This window comes from Protopterus annectens, chromosome 9.part0 (assembly GCF_019279795.1).
Source record: "Protopterus annectens isolate FY-2018-M chromosome 9.part0, PAN1.0, whole genome shotgun sequence".
In the NCBI taxonomy this organism is placed as follows: Eukaryota; Metazoa; Chordata; order Ceratodontiformes; family Protopteridae; genus Protopterus; species Protopterus annectens.
In genome coordinates this window covers 906,152,353-906,171,865 of record NC_056743.1, presented here as the reverse complement: position 1 = coordinate 906,171,865, position 19,513 = coordinate 906,152,353, and the positions used below count along the sequence as shown (strand labels likewise).

General features: G+C 43.6%; 1 protein-coding gene across 1 annotated transcript in view; it reads left to right on the top strand.

Moving 5' to 3' along the window:
* The window catches only part of BAZ2A (bromodomain adjacent to zinc finger domain 2A), a 3,667,728-nt gene that overhangs the window by 372,583 nt on the left and 3,275,632 nt on the right, over positions 1–19,513 (top strand). The window contains exon 4 of the mRNA XM_044083634.1: positions 16,113–16,700. Coding sequence (XP_043939569.1) covers positions 16,113–16,700 — 588 coding nt within the window. The remainder of the gene's footprint in view (positions 1–16,112; positions 16,701–19,513) is intronic.

Below are 19,513 nucleotides of genomic sequence, written 5' to 3'. Positions count from 1 at the left end.
GGAGTACCTGTTTACAGTAGTATCCCCATTACACTTAAAAACAACTGAGGAAACTTTACTATATAGCATGCAAAGAAAATCTTAAACTATAAAAATAGTACTATTAAGAAAAAAATAATTTTACTTGCAGTTAACTTTCTCCCTCTCTTCCTCCCTCCCCTAATTATTTTCTGAACATTAATGACTTGACGTAGGCATATACTTGAGTCACCTACAAGTCCAACAAAGTCCAATATTTCCAGATTTTTTTGTTCTGTCATATTTCACAAATATAATTATTGCTTTGTAATCCCACATTTGTTAATTTCCAAGTTACTGGTTTTATTCCTGTTCATTTCCATCTCCCAAATCCTATCTCTGCTGCATTTCCAATGTACTCTCAATTCTTCTAGTCAAGTCCATGCTCCCTTCCCTCCAACATTTTGTGTTGAAACATTGGAAAATGTTTCACTGGCGCAGTTTGTCTGTTGTCTTTATTACCAGAAAAACAAGAAGGAGAATCTCCTCCTGTTTCACAGCTCACTTTTTGTTGGACACACTTTTGTATTTCCTCCTTACCATGTACTTCATCAAAAATAATTTTGTCTCTCCAGGGAAGAATAATTTGAAGATAGCTCAGTACAGCAGTTTGAATCTCGCACCTGCTTCTTGACATTTCCTGACTAGTGGAATAAAGTTACTCCACTTCTGCCTGGTGTACAATAAGTAATCATTCTCCACAAACACTCTGCTGCACCTTTAGTACTTTCTCCTTCTGCCACAGTTTTGTCAGAATCAACTCCTTCTGCTGGTAGGATTGCATCTTTACTATTACAGGTGTAGGTTACTTTCTCATAGCCAGGTTTGGAGCATACACACGATACGTCCTTTCAGTTAACAACACCTATTGTGGAATACCAGTCCAGTTGCTTATGTGGGCTTTCATAAAATGAATACAGTCTGTTCCTTCCAGCTTCTGTGGTACAGCTGAAAATCTCAAGATGTTCATCGTGTTTCACTGTTGCAGTCATTACAATTGGGTTATCCTGCTGGCAGGCTACCTGCAGTCAGCCTGAATTCCAAAGTCTAGGTCTGGTGTCGGTTGCTGTCACCTCTTCCCTGATGTCAGTGCGCCAGGGGTATAAAAGATGCACCAGACACCATTTTCTTCAGTCTTTCTTGCCGCGAGGTGCCCGAAGCAAAAGCAGTTCACAAGTGCCGGTCGGCCGACTCCTGAGATTTTCGTGTTCGAATTTCAGATCCAAAGTCTTCATTAAAAGCTAAGTACCCCGTTAGGGAAACTTTTCTTGCTCCAGACCGATGTCAGAAAAAGTTAATAATTGTATTTCTTGTGGGAAGCAAATACCTCATAAGGACTTCCGTTCTTACTGTATTCCTTGCCTAGGCCCTGATCACGACGTTGCTAATTGTCGGTTTTGTGCTAGATTTAACCAACACACTATTAAGCGTCGGTACGATTTTGCATTTCACTATTTTGGCAGAAGATTTAATTACATGATGTCGTCGGATAGCCATCCGACTACCGCAATTCAAAAGAAACGCAAAGAAAAGGACAGGCATCCGAGATCCAAAACTGACAAGGCTTCTTCTAAGCCAGTCGCCGGTTCTCAGTGAGGCGCTTTCACAGCCCCTGACGCCCGCTACTTTAGAGCCGCAGGCCGCTTCCGACTCCCGCGTGGAGCCGACTAGGCCGCTGGATACTCAAGGTATTGGAACCTCGGAAACTATTCCCTCGGATGGGTCCGGAGCCACTGAGCAGGCATCGGCTTCTGAGGGTGTTTTCAGGCCTACACAGTTGTATGTTAAAACAACTTCAGCTTCAAAGGCAAAGACTAAAGCACCTCTAAAGACAAAGAAACAAGTACAACAGCCCCATGGACAGGCCTCCATGCCTAAATAACAGATGCTCAAAATGGTCGAAGACCTAATTACTTTGATCGGGGGTTCCCATCCCCCATCCTGATAAGAGGCCTAGGCAAGAGACAGAATATGAATCTTCAGATCAGGTTTTCATTTCTTCTGATTCCTCTTCTGATCAGGAATACTCTCTTCCTCTCTATGAGGATTCTGATGCTGAAGAATCTATCCCTTTAGCCTCTCCTCCTGAGGATTATTCTTTTGGGGAAACTCTGCATATCATGAGGGAGCATTTCCACTGGGAGAGCCAAGATTATTCAGAATCTAAGAAAAGGCTCCGAGACTTCCTTTTACTACCTCAGCACAGGCCCCTTGCTATTCCACCTGTGTTAGACATTGTAGATGTATTTTCAGAGTCCAGTCTGACTCCTGACTCTTTACCTCCAGCTCCTGTTAAGCCCAACATATACTACAGGGTTCCTGATTCACATACATTTCTTTTTAACAACCCTGCTGCTGACCCAGAAACTCTCTCAGGGTCCCAAAGGGGTCAAGGCTTCCAGTGCAAAAAACCCTACCCCCTCTGACAGGGATTCTAGGGCACTGGACAGATGGGGAAAAAAGATTTACACTTCTGCTGCCTTGGCTATAAGGGCTTTAAATTGTCAGTTTCATATGCTTAAATATCAGCAATGTATTATGTCACTGCTTAAACAGAAAATGTTGATAAATTCTGAATGTGCAGAAAACAAAGACATGCAGGATTTATTGCATGCAGCTGAACAAGTGGGAAAGCATACTTTGCAGTGTGGTTTTGATTCTCTGGAGGCCTCCTGCAAGGCCGCTGTTATGGGTTCTGTCATTAGGAGGCATGCTTAGTTAAAGGAACAGAATCTGCCTGATCATGTTAAAGCAAAATTATTAGATGCTCCATTACAGCATGATACCTTCTTTGGTGTTAAAGCAGAAGAGGTGTTGAAGAAAATGGAGGACAAAGCTAAATCTATGCAAACAGTCAAGGATTTCTTACAGGTACAGACTCCAAGATTTAGCAGGCACTGGCCTACAAGTAATTGATCCTTTCCAGTGTCAGACAGGCCACAAAGAGGCTGATACAGATGCCCTAGAGGCAGATCCCAGCCCCAAGGCTCATACAGGTCTAAACAATGGGGTACTTCTACCTCCAAAAGCGGAGAAGACAAATCACAGCCATACAGGAAACCATCCCAATGACTTCCCTCTGCCTGCGCCAAGCACTTATCTTCTGGCAGCACCTTTAGGGGGAAAACTAGCACTTATTTCTCAAAATTGGCACGTAATAACCCAGGACAAAATGGGTCTTGGATATAGTGTGTCAAGGCTACAGGAACCACTTTCACACCCTGCCAAGGGCAAACTGTTTGCCAGACCTGCCAAAAAATCAGTGGGCAGAGGCACAAAAGCAAGTGTCATCACTCATGGACATGAGGGCCATTCAGCAAGTACCACAGCACTAGCAGGGGCCAGGATTTTACTCGACTGTTCTTGGTGCCCAGAAAGGACAAAGCCTGGAGACCAGTACTGGACCTGTCTATTCTAAACACATATCTGGATATTCCAAGATGCAAAATGTTGACACTGCAGCAGCTTCTGCCCATGCTGGGCAAGAAGGCTTGGCCTGTGACTTTAGACCTAAAAGAGGCATACCTGCATGTCCCAATCAGACAGTCATGCAGACAATACCGCAGATTCAAGGCTGGCTCAAAGCATTACCAAATGTCCTTCAAGGATGCATCTGCAGTCATAACATATGGGTTGTCCTGCCTCAGGCAGCCCTTCGGTCAGCTGGATTCCAAAGTCTGGGTCTGGCCTCGGCTGATGTCGCACTTTCCCCGACGTCAGAGCGTCTGGGGGTATAAAAGCATCAGCCAACGCCATTTTCCCCAGTCTTTCTTGCTGCGCGGTGCCCAAAGCAGAAGCTGTTTGCAAGTGCCGGTCGGTCAGAACCAGAGATTTCAGTTACCGAAGACTTCGAAAAAAGCTAAGTACCCCTTTGGGGACTCTTTCTTGCCTCAGCCGATGTCAGACAAAGTAAATAGTTGTTTAACTTGTGGGAAACAAATACCTCATAAGGATTTCCATTCTTACTGCCTTCCTTGCTTAGGCCCAGACCACGACGTATCAGCTTGTTTAGCCTGTGCCTCCTTCAACCGACGAACTCTTAGACGTCGGTCGGAGTTTGCAGAGGAATTTTTTGGAGCCGCTTTTGCTTATAAAATGCCGTCGGAGACTCCGACTTCGCATATGGTCAAAAAACGCAAGGAAAAGGACAGACACTCGCCGCACGCGGTTTCGGCTGAAACCACGGCTAGGCCTACCGCGAGTGTCTCGGTTTCGGCCGAAACAGAGTCCACGGTGATTCCTACTTCCGAAACCATACTTCCGACCACCAAGGCCAGAGAGGCCCCGGCTGAGTCGACTTCAGAGCCCCCTACCGAAGCTAGTGTTCAGGAATTGTCCGACACCATACCTTTGGACATTTCTACCCGTGCACGTGGGGCAGCTAGGCCCCCAGCTTCTATGTCTATTAAGGCCTTCTCCAGGGCTAAAGCTGCCAAACTTTCAAAAGCTTTGCCTGCCAAATCTACATCCCAGAGGCCTTCCTCTAGTTCACAGATCCTCAGCCTTGCTGAGGACCTTATCTCCTTAATTAGGGGTTCACAACCTCACCCAGACAGGGCCTCTCAACCTCCTCCAGACAAAAGGCCCAGGACTGACCCCTCTGAACCTCACTCCTCAGATTACTCCACGGATGGATCTGATTTGTGAGACCACCAGGAAGGGGCTTACTCGCCTTATGAGGATTCAGATGCAGAGGAATCTATCCCTTCGGCCTCCCCTCCTGAAGAATTTTCCTTTGGGGAGACTTTACACTCCATGAGAGAGCACTTTCAGTGGCAAGGTCAGGATTTTTCTGATTCTAGAAAAAGATTAAGGACCTTTTTGCATTTGCCTCAGCATAGGCCCTTAGCTATACCTCCTGTTCTAAATGTAATTGATGATGTGTACAATGATTTCAGTACAGCCCCTGATTCTCTTCCTCCGGCCCCTGCCAAACCTGACAGATATTACAGGGTCCCGGATTCTCATTTCCATCTGTATAAAGCCCATGCTGCAGACCCAGAAACTATTTCTCAGGGCCCTAAAGGGGTTGCAGCCGCTACTGCCAAAAATCCCCTACCCTCTGAAAGAGAGTCTAGAGCTTTAGAGATGGGGAAAAAGGTTTATACATCTGCTACTCTTTCTGCCAGGGCATTAAACTGTCAATTCCATATGATACAGTACCAAGAATTTTTGTTAGATCAACTGAATAAGAAACTTTCTTCTCCTGAAGCCTTAGACCATAAATCCCTTCAGGATTTGGTACATAACTCACAACAGGTTAGTAATCATTTTTTAAAATGTGGCTATGATGCACTGGAGGCTTCATTTAGATCAGCTATGACTGGGGCAGTTATTCGTAGGCATGCCTGGCTGAAGGAGCAATCTTTGCCAGACCATGTCAAAGCTAAACTCCTCGATGCTCCAGTGGAGAAACAAAATTTATTTGGCTCCCCTGCACAGGAGATTCTAAAAAAGGTTGAAGAAAAAGCAAAATCTGTGCAAACAGTTAAAGATTTCCTGCAAGTTCAACCACCGAGGTTCAGCAGAAACTGGCCTACAAAGAATTGGTCCTTTCCAGACTCGTCCAGAGCACAGAGAGGCAGGAACAGGCGCCCTAGAGGCAGAGGTCAGTCGAAGGGCCCCTACAGAGGCCGTCAGTGGCAGCCTGCCAACCAGAGGAGTAGTGCAACAGCTACAACTACAACCACTACTACAGGACAGACCCAATGACTTGACTCTGATTCCGCTTACCAGAGATCAACTGGAAGCACCCTTGGGCGGAAAGCTGGCTTTATTCTCAAAAAACTGGCATTGCATTACAAAGGATACATGGACATTGCAAATAATAGACAAAGGATACAGGTTTCACTTCCACACTTTGCCAAAAAGAAGCGGAATGCCAAACCTTCCACCAAACCAGAAGGCAGAGGCTTTAAGACAAATCAGCAATTTACTTCAGATGAAAGCTATAGAAAGGGTACCATGTACAAAACAAGGCCAAGGATTTTACTTCAGACTATTCCTTGTACCAAGAAAAGAAAACCAATGGAGGCCTATTCTCGACCTGTCCGCACTGAACACTTATCTCATTGTGCCAAAATTCAAAATGCTGACCCTACAGCAACTTCTTCCCATGTTGGGCAAGGAGTCTTGGCTGGTGACTCTAGATCTCAAGGAGGCATACCTGCATGTCCCTATCCGACCAGATTGCAGAAGACACCTCAGATTTCTTGCAGGATCCGAGCATTATCAATTCTCAGCATTGCCCTTTGGCTTATCTACTGCGCCCAGAGTATTCATGAAATGCCTGGCATCAGTAATTGCACATTGCAGACTTCAGGGAATTCAAATTTATCCATACCTGGACGACTGCCTAATACAAGCGGACAACAAGAAAAAATTGTTAAAGGACTTGGCCTGTGCCATACACCTGCTACAGACCTTGGGATACACAGTCAACATCCAAAAGTCAAGACTAGTACCATCCCAAAGGATAACCTTTTTGGGTGCAGATCTGGACACAATCACCCAGATGGCTTTTCTCACAGAAGAAAAACAAAAACAACTTCCAGATTACTTCATGATTCTGACAAGACAAACTCAGCTTACTGCAAGGAAAGTCCTGCAGGCCCTGGGTTACATGGCATCCTGCATAATTTTAATCCCACATGCCAGGCTGCATATGAGGAAATTACAATGGTACCTAAGGAGTGTATGGTCTCAACACAGTCACAGTCTAGAAACCATGATACCAATCATTCCATGCCTTCAAAAGGAATTCTTGTGGTGGGCTCAGGCCTGCCAGTCCAACAGAGGGTTGCCTTTCAACAAACCAAAAACAAGGCAGACCATCACCACGGACGCCTCAGACCGAGGATGGGGAGCACACATGGAGGACAAATGTATCCAAGGCCTATGGCCTCAAGGGCAGCTAAGCATGCACATAAACCAAAAGGAAATGCTGGCAGTGAGGCATGCAATCGAGGCCTTCAGACCCTTCCTCCAACAAGGACATCTGTTAATAAGGACAGACAACACCACGGTCATGTGGTACATAAACAAACAGGGAGGCACACATTCCTACCCTCTATGCTGGATGGCTATGAATCTGTGGAATCTATGCCTGAATTTCAATATCCAGCTGCAGGCCAAATTCGTACCAGGAAAAGAAAATGCACTAGCAGACAGCTTAAGCAGAACTACCATGGATGCACACGAATGGATGCTGCATCCAGACATCTTCAAACTCATAACAAAGACATGGGGAATGCCGGAGATAGATCTGTTCGCCTCCCCACTCAACCACCAACTGAAGACATTCTGCTCAAGGACATACCACCCACAAGCATGGAGGGTGGACTCTCTCTCTTTCAGCTGGAATGCCCTAACAGTATATGCCTTTCCACCTCTCCCATTGATGTACAAGGTTCTACTGAAGATCAGGGAGGAACAGCCAAAAGTGATACTAATAGCTCCGGACTGGCCAAGACAACACTGGTACCCACTATTGAGAAGCATGTCTCAGGCAAATTCATGGCCTCTTCTTCTAACGCAGAACAATTTCAAGACCCTGCATCCCAACTTGAAAACATTGTAGCTAACTGCCTGGAAAATTCCTTAAATCCCAACCAAACTGTTTTATCTCAGAGGGTGAAGGACATTATCCTGGAGGCTCGCAGACCTTCCACAAGGAAGACATACTCAGCTAAATGGAAGAGATTTCTCATTTGGAGCACATCAAAGGGCACAGATGTCACAGTGGCAAACCTAGCACACATCCTAGAATACTTAGCAGAATTGTTCCACAATGGCCTGTCTTATTCTTCCATTAAGATTCATGCTTCAGCAATTTCAGCAGAATACAATATGGATCCACCTATTTTCTCACACCCTCTTCTCAGGCAATTTTTGAGAGGGATCAAAAATGTTAAACCTCAAAGAAGACCCCCTCTACCTGCATGGGATCTCAATTTTGTGCTGGAAAAACTGACACTACCTCCTTTTGAACCAGCAGCATCAACAGACCTACAGTTTTTATCTTGGAAAACTGCATTCCTTCTGGCAATCACTTCAGCAAGAAGAGTATCTGAGTTACAAGCATTAATGGCAGTGCAGCCTTTTCTTATTTTTTACCAGGATAGAGTGTCACTAAGAACCAATCCTACTTTCGTGCCAAAGGTGGTATCTAGGGTATCCTTGAACCAAGCTATTCACTTGCCTACGTTCTTCCCTAACCCACAGAACAAAGGGGAAAAACTTTTGCACACCCTGGATATACACAGACAACTACGCTACTATTTGGACAGAACGAAAACTAGCAGAAAAACTGATCAACTTTTTGTAGCATATGCAACTGGGGTGCAAGGAAGAGCAATTTCCAAACAGACAATTTCAAAATGGATAGGAAATTGCATTCGCTTTTGTTACTCCTTTCATGGAAAGACAGTTCCTGAAAATATCAGGCCTCACTCCACAAGGGCCACAGCCACCACTACAGCTTTCCTCGAGGGTGGCTACCAAGGACATTTTAGAAGCTGCTACTTGGAGCTCCGTGCATACATTTGCCAAGCATTACAATCTACCTTTATACTCCAGATCCCGAGCAGGGTTTGCAACTGCAGTGCTGCAGGGGATCTTAACTACACCATCCTTCTCTTAGTACCTCCTCCCCCAGATTGGCTATGGTATTCTACCCATATGTTATGACTGCAGATGCATCCTTGAAGGACATAGTACAGTTTTTTACCTACCATAAATGTAGATGTCCGATAGGTATGCATCTGCAGTCAGGATTACCCACCCTCCTTCCCCTCTGTGGTATTCCTAGGGTACTTACCCCTCTTTCAGCTAGCTGGGGGAATCTATTATGGTGTATTTGCTTGTTTATACATGTATATAATTTGCAAATGTTTGGAACTTTTCAGCATTTATCCAAATTTAGCCTTCCTAGAGGGCACCTGGCATCTGGGGCAAGAAAAACTGAGGAAAATGGCGTCTGCTGATGCTTTTATACCCCAGACGCTCTGACGTCGGGGAAAGTGCGACATCAGCCGAGGCCAGACCCAGACTTTGGAATCCGGCCGACCGAAGGGCTGCCTGAGGCAGGACAACCCATATGTTATGACTGCAGATGCATACCTATTGGACATCTACATTTATGGTAGGTACAAAACTGTACTTTCTCTGCACTGCCCTTTGGCTTATCTACTGCGCCCAGGGTCTTCACAAAATGCCTGGCTCCAGTAATTGCATTTTGCAGACAAAGAGGAATACAAATATATCCTTATTTGGACGACTGCCTTATTCAAGCAGAGAACAAGGACATTCTACTACAGCATCTGGCGTTTGTAAAAAGATTACTAACATGCCTAGGGTACACAGTAAACAAAAAGAAATCAAAACTACTACCCTGTCAAGAGATAATATTCCTGGGTGCAAGCTTAAATACAACTGCCCAGATGGCTTATCTCATGCCAGACAAAGGCAACTGACTACTTATTTCAAAATGTTGGCAACAAAGACCCAGTTATCTGCAAGACAAATTCTGCAGGCTTTGGGCTTCATGGCATCCTGCTAATTCCATATGCAAGACTGCATATGAGGAAACTTCAATGGTATCTAAAAAGTGTTTGAACTCAACATTGCCACAGCCTGGAAACAATAATTACCCTCATTCCCTGTCTGCAACAGGAGTTTCTATGGTGGGCAAAGGCCTGTCACCACAACAAGGGTCAGCCATTCACTTTACCCACAGCCAGGCAGATATTAACAACAGATGCATCAGATTATGCCTGGGGGTCCACATGGCTGGAAGATGTATTCAGGGCACATGGTCCGCAAGCCAAATGCATCTACATATCAACCAAAAAGAGATGCTAGATGTTCCGAATGCTCTGACAGCCTTCAAGGATCTACTTCATCCGGGACAACTACTAATAAAGACGGACAATACTATAGTCATGTGGTACATAAGCAAGCAGGGAGGCACTCATTCCTACCCCCTATGCTGACTAGCCATGACTCTGTGGGACACAGCATTGACTTACCAAGTACATCTACAAGCACAATTCCTGCCAGGAAAGATAAATACGCTGGCAGACGAACTAAGCAGAAACCTTATGGATCCCCACGAGTGGGAATTGGATCCGCAAGTCTTCAGCATAATAACAAGGAATTGGGGATGCCCGGACATAGATCTATTTGCCTCCCCTCACAACTGCCAACTACAGAGATTCTGCACAAGGATTTATCACAAGCAAGCATGGAAAGTGGATGCTCTATCTTTCAGCTGGAAAAACTTAACAGTAGTTTATGCCTTTCCTCCACTGCCTCTCCTCCCCAAGGTACTCCTAAAAGTCAGATGAGAAGCCAAAATGATACTGATTGCCCCAGAATGGCCCCGCCAGCACTGGTACCCAATCCTAAGGAACTTGTCTCAATACCCAGCCTGGACATGACCTCAAATTCCTCACTTACTGTCCCAACACAACAATCAGATCCTGCACAGCCAACTCAAGACCTTAAATCTGGCAGCATGGTGGATAATGTAGTCATTCAAAACACACCTCTATCTAAAGCGGTGATGAATGTTATTTTGGAGGCCAGTTGGCCTAGTACCAGAAAATCTTACGCTGAAAAATGGAAGAGATTCTATGCTTGGAACCAGGCACAAGGGATTGACACGACTGTACCAAATATTTCTCAGATTTTGCAATATTTAACTGAGATGCTGGACAAAGGCCTATCCTTTTCATCAATTAAGATTCATGCCTCTATTTCAGCTCATTACAATACAGAGCCACCTATTTTTTCTTATCCTTTATTAAGGCAGTACCTCAGAGGAGCCAAAAACTTAAGGCCTCCAAGGAGATCACCAATATCTGCATGGGACCTCAATTATGTCTTGGAAAAACTCACCCTGCCTCCTTTTGAGCCAGCCGCTACAGCTGATATAAACTTTTTATCATGGAAAACAGCTCTGCTCCTAGCAATAACCTCTGCAAGACGAGTCTCAGAGCTACAGGCACTCATGGCTGTGGAACCTTTTATCATTTTCCATCCAGATAGGGTTTCTCTGAGGACAAACCCGACATTTATGCCTATGGTAGTGTCCAGTGTGCCCCTTATCAAAACTATATGCCTACCTTTTACCCAAACCCACATTATAAGGGTGAGAGACTTCTGCATTCTTTGGACATACACAGACAGCTGCGCTTCTACTTGGACAGAACCAAAGCTTTCAGAAAGACTGAGCAATTACTAGTGGCATATGCTGCAGGATCACAAGGAAAGGCTATCTCAAAGCAGACTATTTCAAAGTGGATAGGCCACTGCATTCGTTTCTGCTATTCACAACATGGCAAATTAGTGCCTCAGGGCATTAGGCCACATTCAACCAGAGCAGCAGCCACTTCAGCAGCCTTCCTCAGAGGAGTACCAACCAGAGACATTTTAGAAGCTGCAACCTAGAGTACAGTGCACACTTTTACAAAGCACTATCACTTACCACTCTGCTCTAAATCCAGGGCAGGCATGACAACTGCAGTTTTGCAGGGCCTCATAGCCATTCCTAATCCTATTTAGCTCCAGCCTCACAACCTTAGCTTTGGGATGCAACCCAATTGTAATGACTGCAACAGTGAAACACGATGAACATAGTACAGTTGTGTACTTACCATAAATGTAGATGTTAGTGTGTATTCACTGTTGCAGTCCAGGTTACCCTCCCACCATCCCCCTTATCTTTGCTGGAACTTATCTGTACTTCTCTATTCTATACAGCCTATATGGTGTACTTGCTTGTAGATGAAGGAAAAATTTACCTTGGTGCATGCATGCTTTATTGACATATTTTTAGCCTACCCTTTTGTGGGCACCTGACATCTGCGCAAGAAAAACTGAAGAAAATGGTGTCGGCTGCATCTTTTATACCCCCCGGCGCACTGACGTCAGGGAGGAGGCGACAGCAACCGACGCCAGACCTAGACTTAGGAATTCAGGCCGACTGCGGGTAGCCTGCCAGCAGGATAACTCAATTGTAATGACTGCAATAGTGAATACACTCGAACATCTACATTTATGGTAAGTACACAACTGTACTTTTTCCTTAAGTGCTCTTTTCTCTGATTCTATTAGTTTTTGAAACAACTTTTCTTGAGCAGTCTCATATTTAGCCAGCCTTTTCTTCATTTTGACCTCTAATTTTTGCCATTTTATCACCTAATCTGAATATCTGTTTAAAACTTCTTCATTTTTTCCAGCCTGTTGTTTTTTGAGTTGATATGCTCCATCAGTGTTTTGTTTATTTTAAAACCAGGTCTGTGTGCAGTTGACTTATGCTTTCCTCTAGGTTACTGGAAGTCCTGTTTGGAGCTTGCAGTGCTATTTGCTGAACAGCTTCAGTACTTTTCCCAGTCAGTGTTTTTTCATCACCTTTTCTAGCTGATTTTCATAAAAGTCCTCTGTATTCTTTTTAGCTGGCGTCTGGGCAGTGCACGTACTAGCCATTTGCTGAAATTTACCCAGAAACAAAAAATTCCACTGACCATCTTTGCTGAGTTTCCATTTTCATACTGGGAGTGCTAGAATTAAGCTGTTACTCAATTTGCAGCCATCTTGTAAGTCAGAAATGTTATGAATATTTGTATAAAACAGAGGGATGAAAAACCAAGAAAAGGCAGAAATCAAAATAGTTATGGAAGACTTATTTATGCTAAGGTTAGTGGAAGATGTGTCTTGGCATTTAGTAACCAATATGAGAAGAGAGATGAAATACAAACCGTGATATACAATCAGTTGACAGAGAAGTCTCCAGGGACAGGCAAGCTTTGCTATGGAAATTTAAAAGGGAAGAGAGTGACAAAAATCTAGAATACTTTGTTCAAAAATATTTAAAGCTGTGTGTCTGTGTGTGTGTTTTTGGGGGTTGGACCAGCATCTTGGAAGAAAACAGTGGAATGTAGAAGTATTACTGAAAGAGGGTAGAGACCCTTCAGAGCCAGCTTCATATAGACCCATTTTGATTACAAAGGGTTTGCATCTATTTTCAATGAGAATGGAAAGATGATACCAGATGTGATGGATAAGGATCATACCAAATTTGATAGATATGAATTACTGTGGTTTTGTGGGAGGAGGCAAACATTTGAAAACAATTGAGCAATGGTAATCCAGGGAGAATCGGTGTGTAAGGAAATGATGTTGATGAGTTTGATGTAGAGAAGCATGAGATAGGTCCATCTGGGATTTTATGAGTAGGGCAATAGCAGCATCTGTATTCCCTGATAGAATAGTAGTGTGATTAAGGATGATACATGACTGTGTGCATCAAGAATTGAGGTAGGAAGCTCCTTTAACAAGTGATGTTTGAACAGAGGAGTCAGACAGGAATGTCTTCTTTTTTCCTCTGTTTTTGCTTTTATTCAGATTTGTTAGCAATTTAAATAAATGATCAACAGATTCAAGAATTTCACTGGTGTGGTAATCAGAAAAATTAGTCTTTTTTGCAGAGGATATTATTTTGTACTTGATAAATCCTGAAAGGAACGGATCAATGTTGTAGAACATTTTGACAATTTCAAATCTTTTCAGGATATAAAATAAATTAAGGTAAAAACAAAAGCTATACCAGTAAACTGTGCACCCATGCATGAATATATTCAGCAATACCCATACTTATGGGGACATTAAAACTGATTTTGTTTAGTCCGCTAAAGATATGTTGGAGGAGACAAAAGAGGATTCAAAACAGAAAGTAATATAAAAATGAAGAAATGAGAAGTTCTTGTTTCATATATATAACAAGTTATAAACAGCGAGCATGTTTTCATTCCATTTACTCTTTTATACAGGTTAGGTGTATTTTTGTCAGCTGAAGAGGAAGTTGTGGATGACAGTAATAAGTTGATGGAATTTATTTGGGAGGGGAACAGGGCAAGAGTTAAGTGGGACAAGATGATTCTCGCCATTCAGCAAGGTGATTGAGTTACCTGATGTGAAAGTATATTTTAAATCTTTGCAGGTATGGATATTTGTATATAACTAAAACAGAAAATTATAAATTTTAGTGGGAAATGATGATGAAATTGCAGGGAGAAGGGTAGTTTGAGAGATAGTGAGGTTAGGATTTTGGATGCTAGTCTCTTAAGGAGAATAGTAACAACTACACAGAAAAGTGTATTCGGAATATAGCAGAAATTATTCTAAAAAGTAAGCCAGGGAATGAATTAAGAAAGGAGATTTTACCAACAGATCTGTCTGTAAGTAGAGGCATTAAATTAGGTAAGAAGAGTCTAGAATTTACTGTTATAAACTAGCAAAGGAGACAGGGTATCAAGAGGAAATAACTCGAAAGGGAATGGTAACAGAGTAAGATGATGGTAAGCTTGGACTTAGGACTGCAGTTTACAGAAGCTGTATCCCTTTTCAGGGACTGATTACACAGCGTAGGCAAAGAAGATTGAGGAGTGCAGAGTGAAAGACCAACTTTGATATGGTTTTTAATTGAATGTTGATAATATTAAAAAAAGGGATAATCAGTAGGACATGTAAAATATTGCATGATGGCTAAAAGAATCATTTAGAGGAGGTTAGATTAACCAACAAAAGAGAGTAAAAAGATAGATAACAAAGAAACTATGAGAAGACATCAGTAGGGCTCCTAAGTATGAAGTTTAGAAATTTTGCATGGTAGTGGTTGCATAGGTTGTTTATATCCCAAGTAGACTTGGTGATTTTTTTTATTCAGCTAGCCAGTAAATGTTGGAGATGTGATGGGTAAGAGAGAGAAAAATAAATTGAAATGCGTCTTTTTGGAATGGATTGAGTTGGCAGATTAGACAAAAATGTTGAGGGATCAGATGTTAGTATGGAAGTAAATGATACTTTTAGCTGGGATATATGACCTGAATTTCCTAGACATAGTAATGCCTACTAAGGTTAATGCTACTGGCAGCCAAAAAAATAAAAAAATGCTAGAAAATGGTAATCAAAAGCTAAAGCCATTGTAATTAAATATTGTAAAGGAGTTAAAAGAACTAGAGTTGTAGTCTTTAGAAAAGGGAAGTAGCAAACGTCATATAAATAAATGGAATTTGTGGGGACTATATATTCAGAATAATGCTCAGGAGAAGGAGCAGGTTTAAGGGTAATCAGAAATTGAGTAGTTTATGTGGGGTGAATGACAATTGTTAAGAGAGAAACATGTACGTATATTGCGCACCTATAGTAATGTAAACTGTTATTAAGGTCTGCTTTCTTTTCTGTTAATGAATATAAACTCACATTCCAGATGAAAATGTGATGATTTAGTAAAGATATGTAAAAAAAAAAAAAAAAAAAAAAAAAATGGAGATACTGGATACTCAACAGGCATATCCTTACTACCGCTGTCATACTGAAAATACTATAGAGCATTTTATTCAGTTGCTTATATTATGCATGCTAACATTGGTTTTGCCCTGGAGCTTGAAGTAAGTTGGCACGTTTTCAGGTAGCTGTCTCTTTAGGACTGGCAGTAGAGTGCCAGACAATGCTGTATGGCTTAGCATGAGAGGTGATCATTTTGCAGAAGTATTTTCTTGTAGTTTCAGGGCACACCTTGTAGATGCATAATTGTGGTTATACTTTCAGTGTTTTATGCTTTGTAAATCTCTCTTGACATATCTGTTACTGTGCTAAGAAATAAAAAAAATGTTTGTCTCTGGAGAAATGTGTGATTAGGGAGTTTATTTTTGGTGGTCTGTCAGCTTCACATTTTTTAGTTAACCTTTTGTGTTTAATTTCTTGTTTTTTGTTCTTTCGTGGCAAAACATCATCACTGTAATTGAATTTTGTAATTCCCTCACCATCCTATTGTGTTTGCGCACTTCTTTGAATAACCATTGGCTAGCTAGCAGAATACTAGTTTACACTCCATGGTTTGGGAAGATTCTTGAGAGGCTTTTATCCTCTTGCTGGTCTGTTATTGAGACATGTGACTCCAAAGCTTTAGCCTGGTGACTGTCACTCATATTAATGAATCCTCATTTGTTTCTCTAGTTTTGTGTGTTAAGCAGTTGTATGCATTTGTAAATGACTGAACCAATGTTTTTTCTTTTTTTTCTTTATTGCAGGTTTGAATGGAGATATGAATGTTAATGGCATATCTACTGTCTCTCACAGCAGTACTTCAGGGACCTTGACTTCTGCTCATCAGTCTGTTATGGGGCGCAACCATCAGTTCAACATTGAGTATGACTGTCTCTGGAGTCTTACCCCATTATCTTCTGTAAATACTGGAAATTTCAAAGAAGGCCTGAGCATTCCACACTTTCCCACTGAACGGCAGGATAATGAAAACAGTGTGGGACTTGCACACCAAGTTACATCTGGACACACTTCCATTTCTGGTAGAAGTGAGATTTGCGGAAATTGTGTTCAGGATACCATAACACTGGATTTTGGTTCTAAGGAGCTTTATACTTCCAGCCAAAGTCCATACTTAATGCTGCACTCAAAAAGGCCCTCTGATTACTTTGTGCCCTATCCTGCTGTCAGCTTACAGACTACAGGCAGTCAGCCCTTTGGAACTGTGTTGAGCTTGCAGGGGGATAAAATTATTGAACAATCCAGTGCATCATTTATGAAAGAACCTACCTCTACCATAACTGAAAATGATACTGAAATAGAAACCACAAACAGGTTTGCTGCCTCAGAAACAGGTAGATATAAAGACCATATTGTATTAATGTCCGATTCAGAAAGCAAATGTTTCTACTGCAGTGCTGATGCTAAAAATTTTACCGAATGCCACTTTTATTGTTAACTATTAGATTTCACGATAAATATTTTTCTGTGTATATCTGCCAGTGTACCTGCATATTTAAGAATTGCTCTTGTCCATTTAATTTATTCATTGATTTATTTATTTAAACCTGGCTAGGTGAGCTGTTTGTACAGATTATTTTCAGTCATGACAATGCATATTGTAAGATGCATACTACAGTGTTTAAAGGGTAGCTTTCATCATGCAATGAAGCAGATTTAACCATAAGCAACAATGTTAAGTTGTCAATCTCGCCTTCATTCTTGCTTGATGGGTTCGGAGCCGATCCCTCGGCTCCGACTCGGCACTTGCTAAGCTCGAGAGTCACTTTTACCAGCTCGAGGCAGCCCCATATCCCATGATGCAAGGCGGTAAGTACCCAGATCTCATTTGCCGCTTCGCTTATGAGGTCCTCCTTTTACCAGCTCCTGGTAAGTGATTCACTTTACTAATATTCAAGCCCCTTTTTGTTAAAAAACGTATTATTATTAGTTATAAGTTAATTATTTAGTTTTCCTGACAGAAAATCCCTGTCTCCCTTAATATTTTTTAGTCAAACTTTACCCATCCCATCCCCTCCCTGTTAGGGTGTGTGTGTGTTTATTTTTAGGAATACCTTTTGGTATTTTCTTTAATTTAAGTTTTTTGACTGGTGTGTGTGTGTGTTTAAGCACCATGTCAAAGGAGAGGGTCTCAGGTTTTAAGAAGTGTGACTCGTGCTGTCAGAAGATGTCTCTGACAGACGGTCACACTTCTTGCCTGTATTGCCTGGGGCCTCTTCACCTGCAGGACTCCTGTGCTATTTGTCATTCCTTCAGCCAGAGAGTCCTGCAGGAAAGCCGTACTAAACTGATTCTTAGGGGCCTTCTTAAGCCGGAGGGCTCTCCGGCTAAGTCGGCTCCGTCAAAATCAGTTAAATCTTCCAAGGCCCAGGCTTCTGTTTCTAAGCCTGCGGCCTCGGCTCCGACTCGCTCCGAGTCGAGATCGGCTCCAGCTGGAGCCGATTCTGGCTTAACAAAGCCTTCGGCACCGATGGCTATCGGTGCCGAATCTGTATCGACCACTTCGGTGTCGGCTCCGATCGGTTCCGACACCCATGTGGCAGGCATCGGTGTCGGCTCCGATCGGCTCCGACACCGTTACTTTGGTGGCTGTATCGGCTCTGGCTGGAGCCGATACATCGAGGCTTCCTGTCGGCTCCGAGAGGTCGGCTCCGACAGGATCTATGGTATCGGCTCCGATGGCTCATTCCAGGAAGAGGTCGAGGTCTCCTTCCTTGGAGCCGATACTTTCGGCTCCGGCTTCACCTCTTCTATCGGAACGGAGCCATCGGAGCCGATCTTCAAGGTCATCCAGATTGTCAGATCATGACCTAGAGAGAGTGGTCAGTAGATTACTTAAGTCACAGGTACTGGCCCAAATGTTACATAGTCCGTCTCAACAGGCGACTGTTGGTCCACACCCGTTACAGTTCCTCCTTCAACTCTACCCCAGAGCTTGGAGTTGGAGTCTTCGAATGGTTACTGCTACGGCTGGAGGACGGATACCCCTTCTGTTCCTTCAGCCTCTACTCTTATCTCCTCTTCGAGACCTTCCTTAGAGGGATTCGTGGTCGGGCTTCCATGGTCTCCTCCGAGGGGTGAGTGGCATCGGACCCTTGTCCGAGCCGCTCTTCCCCTTGGAGCCTCGGCCTTGGTGAGCTCGGCTCCGACATCTGCCTCGGAGGCTTCCCTTCGGTGGTCCCTGGAGTTCCTAGCTCTTGGAGCGGGTTCTCTCGGACCTGCCTGGGAGGGAGCATTCGAGGTGATGAAGAGTGTACTGGCCACTGGTATCAGTCAGCAGTCTGTTCCCGTAGCTCCTCCCTCTATAGTACCTGTTGACATCTCTGCCACTTCTCTTGCTACAGGGCCCAGAGATCCTCCGCCTCAGGTTTCCCCATTGGGAATTTCCCCCTCTTCCGAGGATTCTGCTGGTGTTTCGGGAGATCCTCCTAGGAAGAGGACTTGTAAGAGGAAGCATGTAGACTCCCGAGTCTGTCACTGGATACTGACTTTGATGAGTCAGAGGGATCCCTAGATCCCCTCTGAGGATGTCTCCTTCTCAGACATCCTAGAACTCCTGAAACAGAGGGAAACTGGCCCACCAACAATCCCTCTGAGGATGAGTCAGTATACCTAGAGGCGTTTGGATCTCAGCCCTCCACCTCCTGGGTGTCTCCGCCTTCTGACCCCCTTATGCAGGTTATTGCACGAAAGGCGTGGGCAGCTCCTGACTCTGTAGAGCCAGTCCCTAGGAGGCCTTCAAAATTTATCACTGCCCCGTGTGACAAACAATTCCTTACTAAGGGTGTCCCCGCTGATGCCATGGTGGTGGCTGCGGCCACCAAAAAGGAACTTGCAGATCCTTCCGTGCCCGTCCATCCTCCTAATAAGGACTCTAGGACCATGGATAGGTACGGTAAGCGGATGTTTTCCTCAGCGACCTTTGCTATGCGTTCGCTGAATTACCTATGTCACTTCACCAGACTCCAGAGGGATATCCTTAAGGAGCTGGGTGAAGTAGTTCAGGATCCTACAGCTGCAGGGGCTCAAGAAAAAAATTGCTTCGCAGCTAGGAACCCTCAATTCCATTGCAAACTCCTCCATGCGGCTAATATCTTATGCTGCGGATGGAGCGAGTAGAGCCGCAGGTACAGGTGTGGCTCTTAGA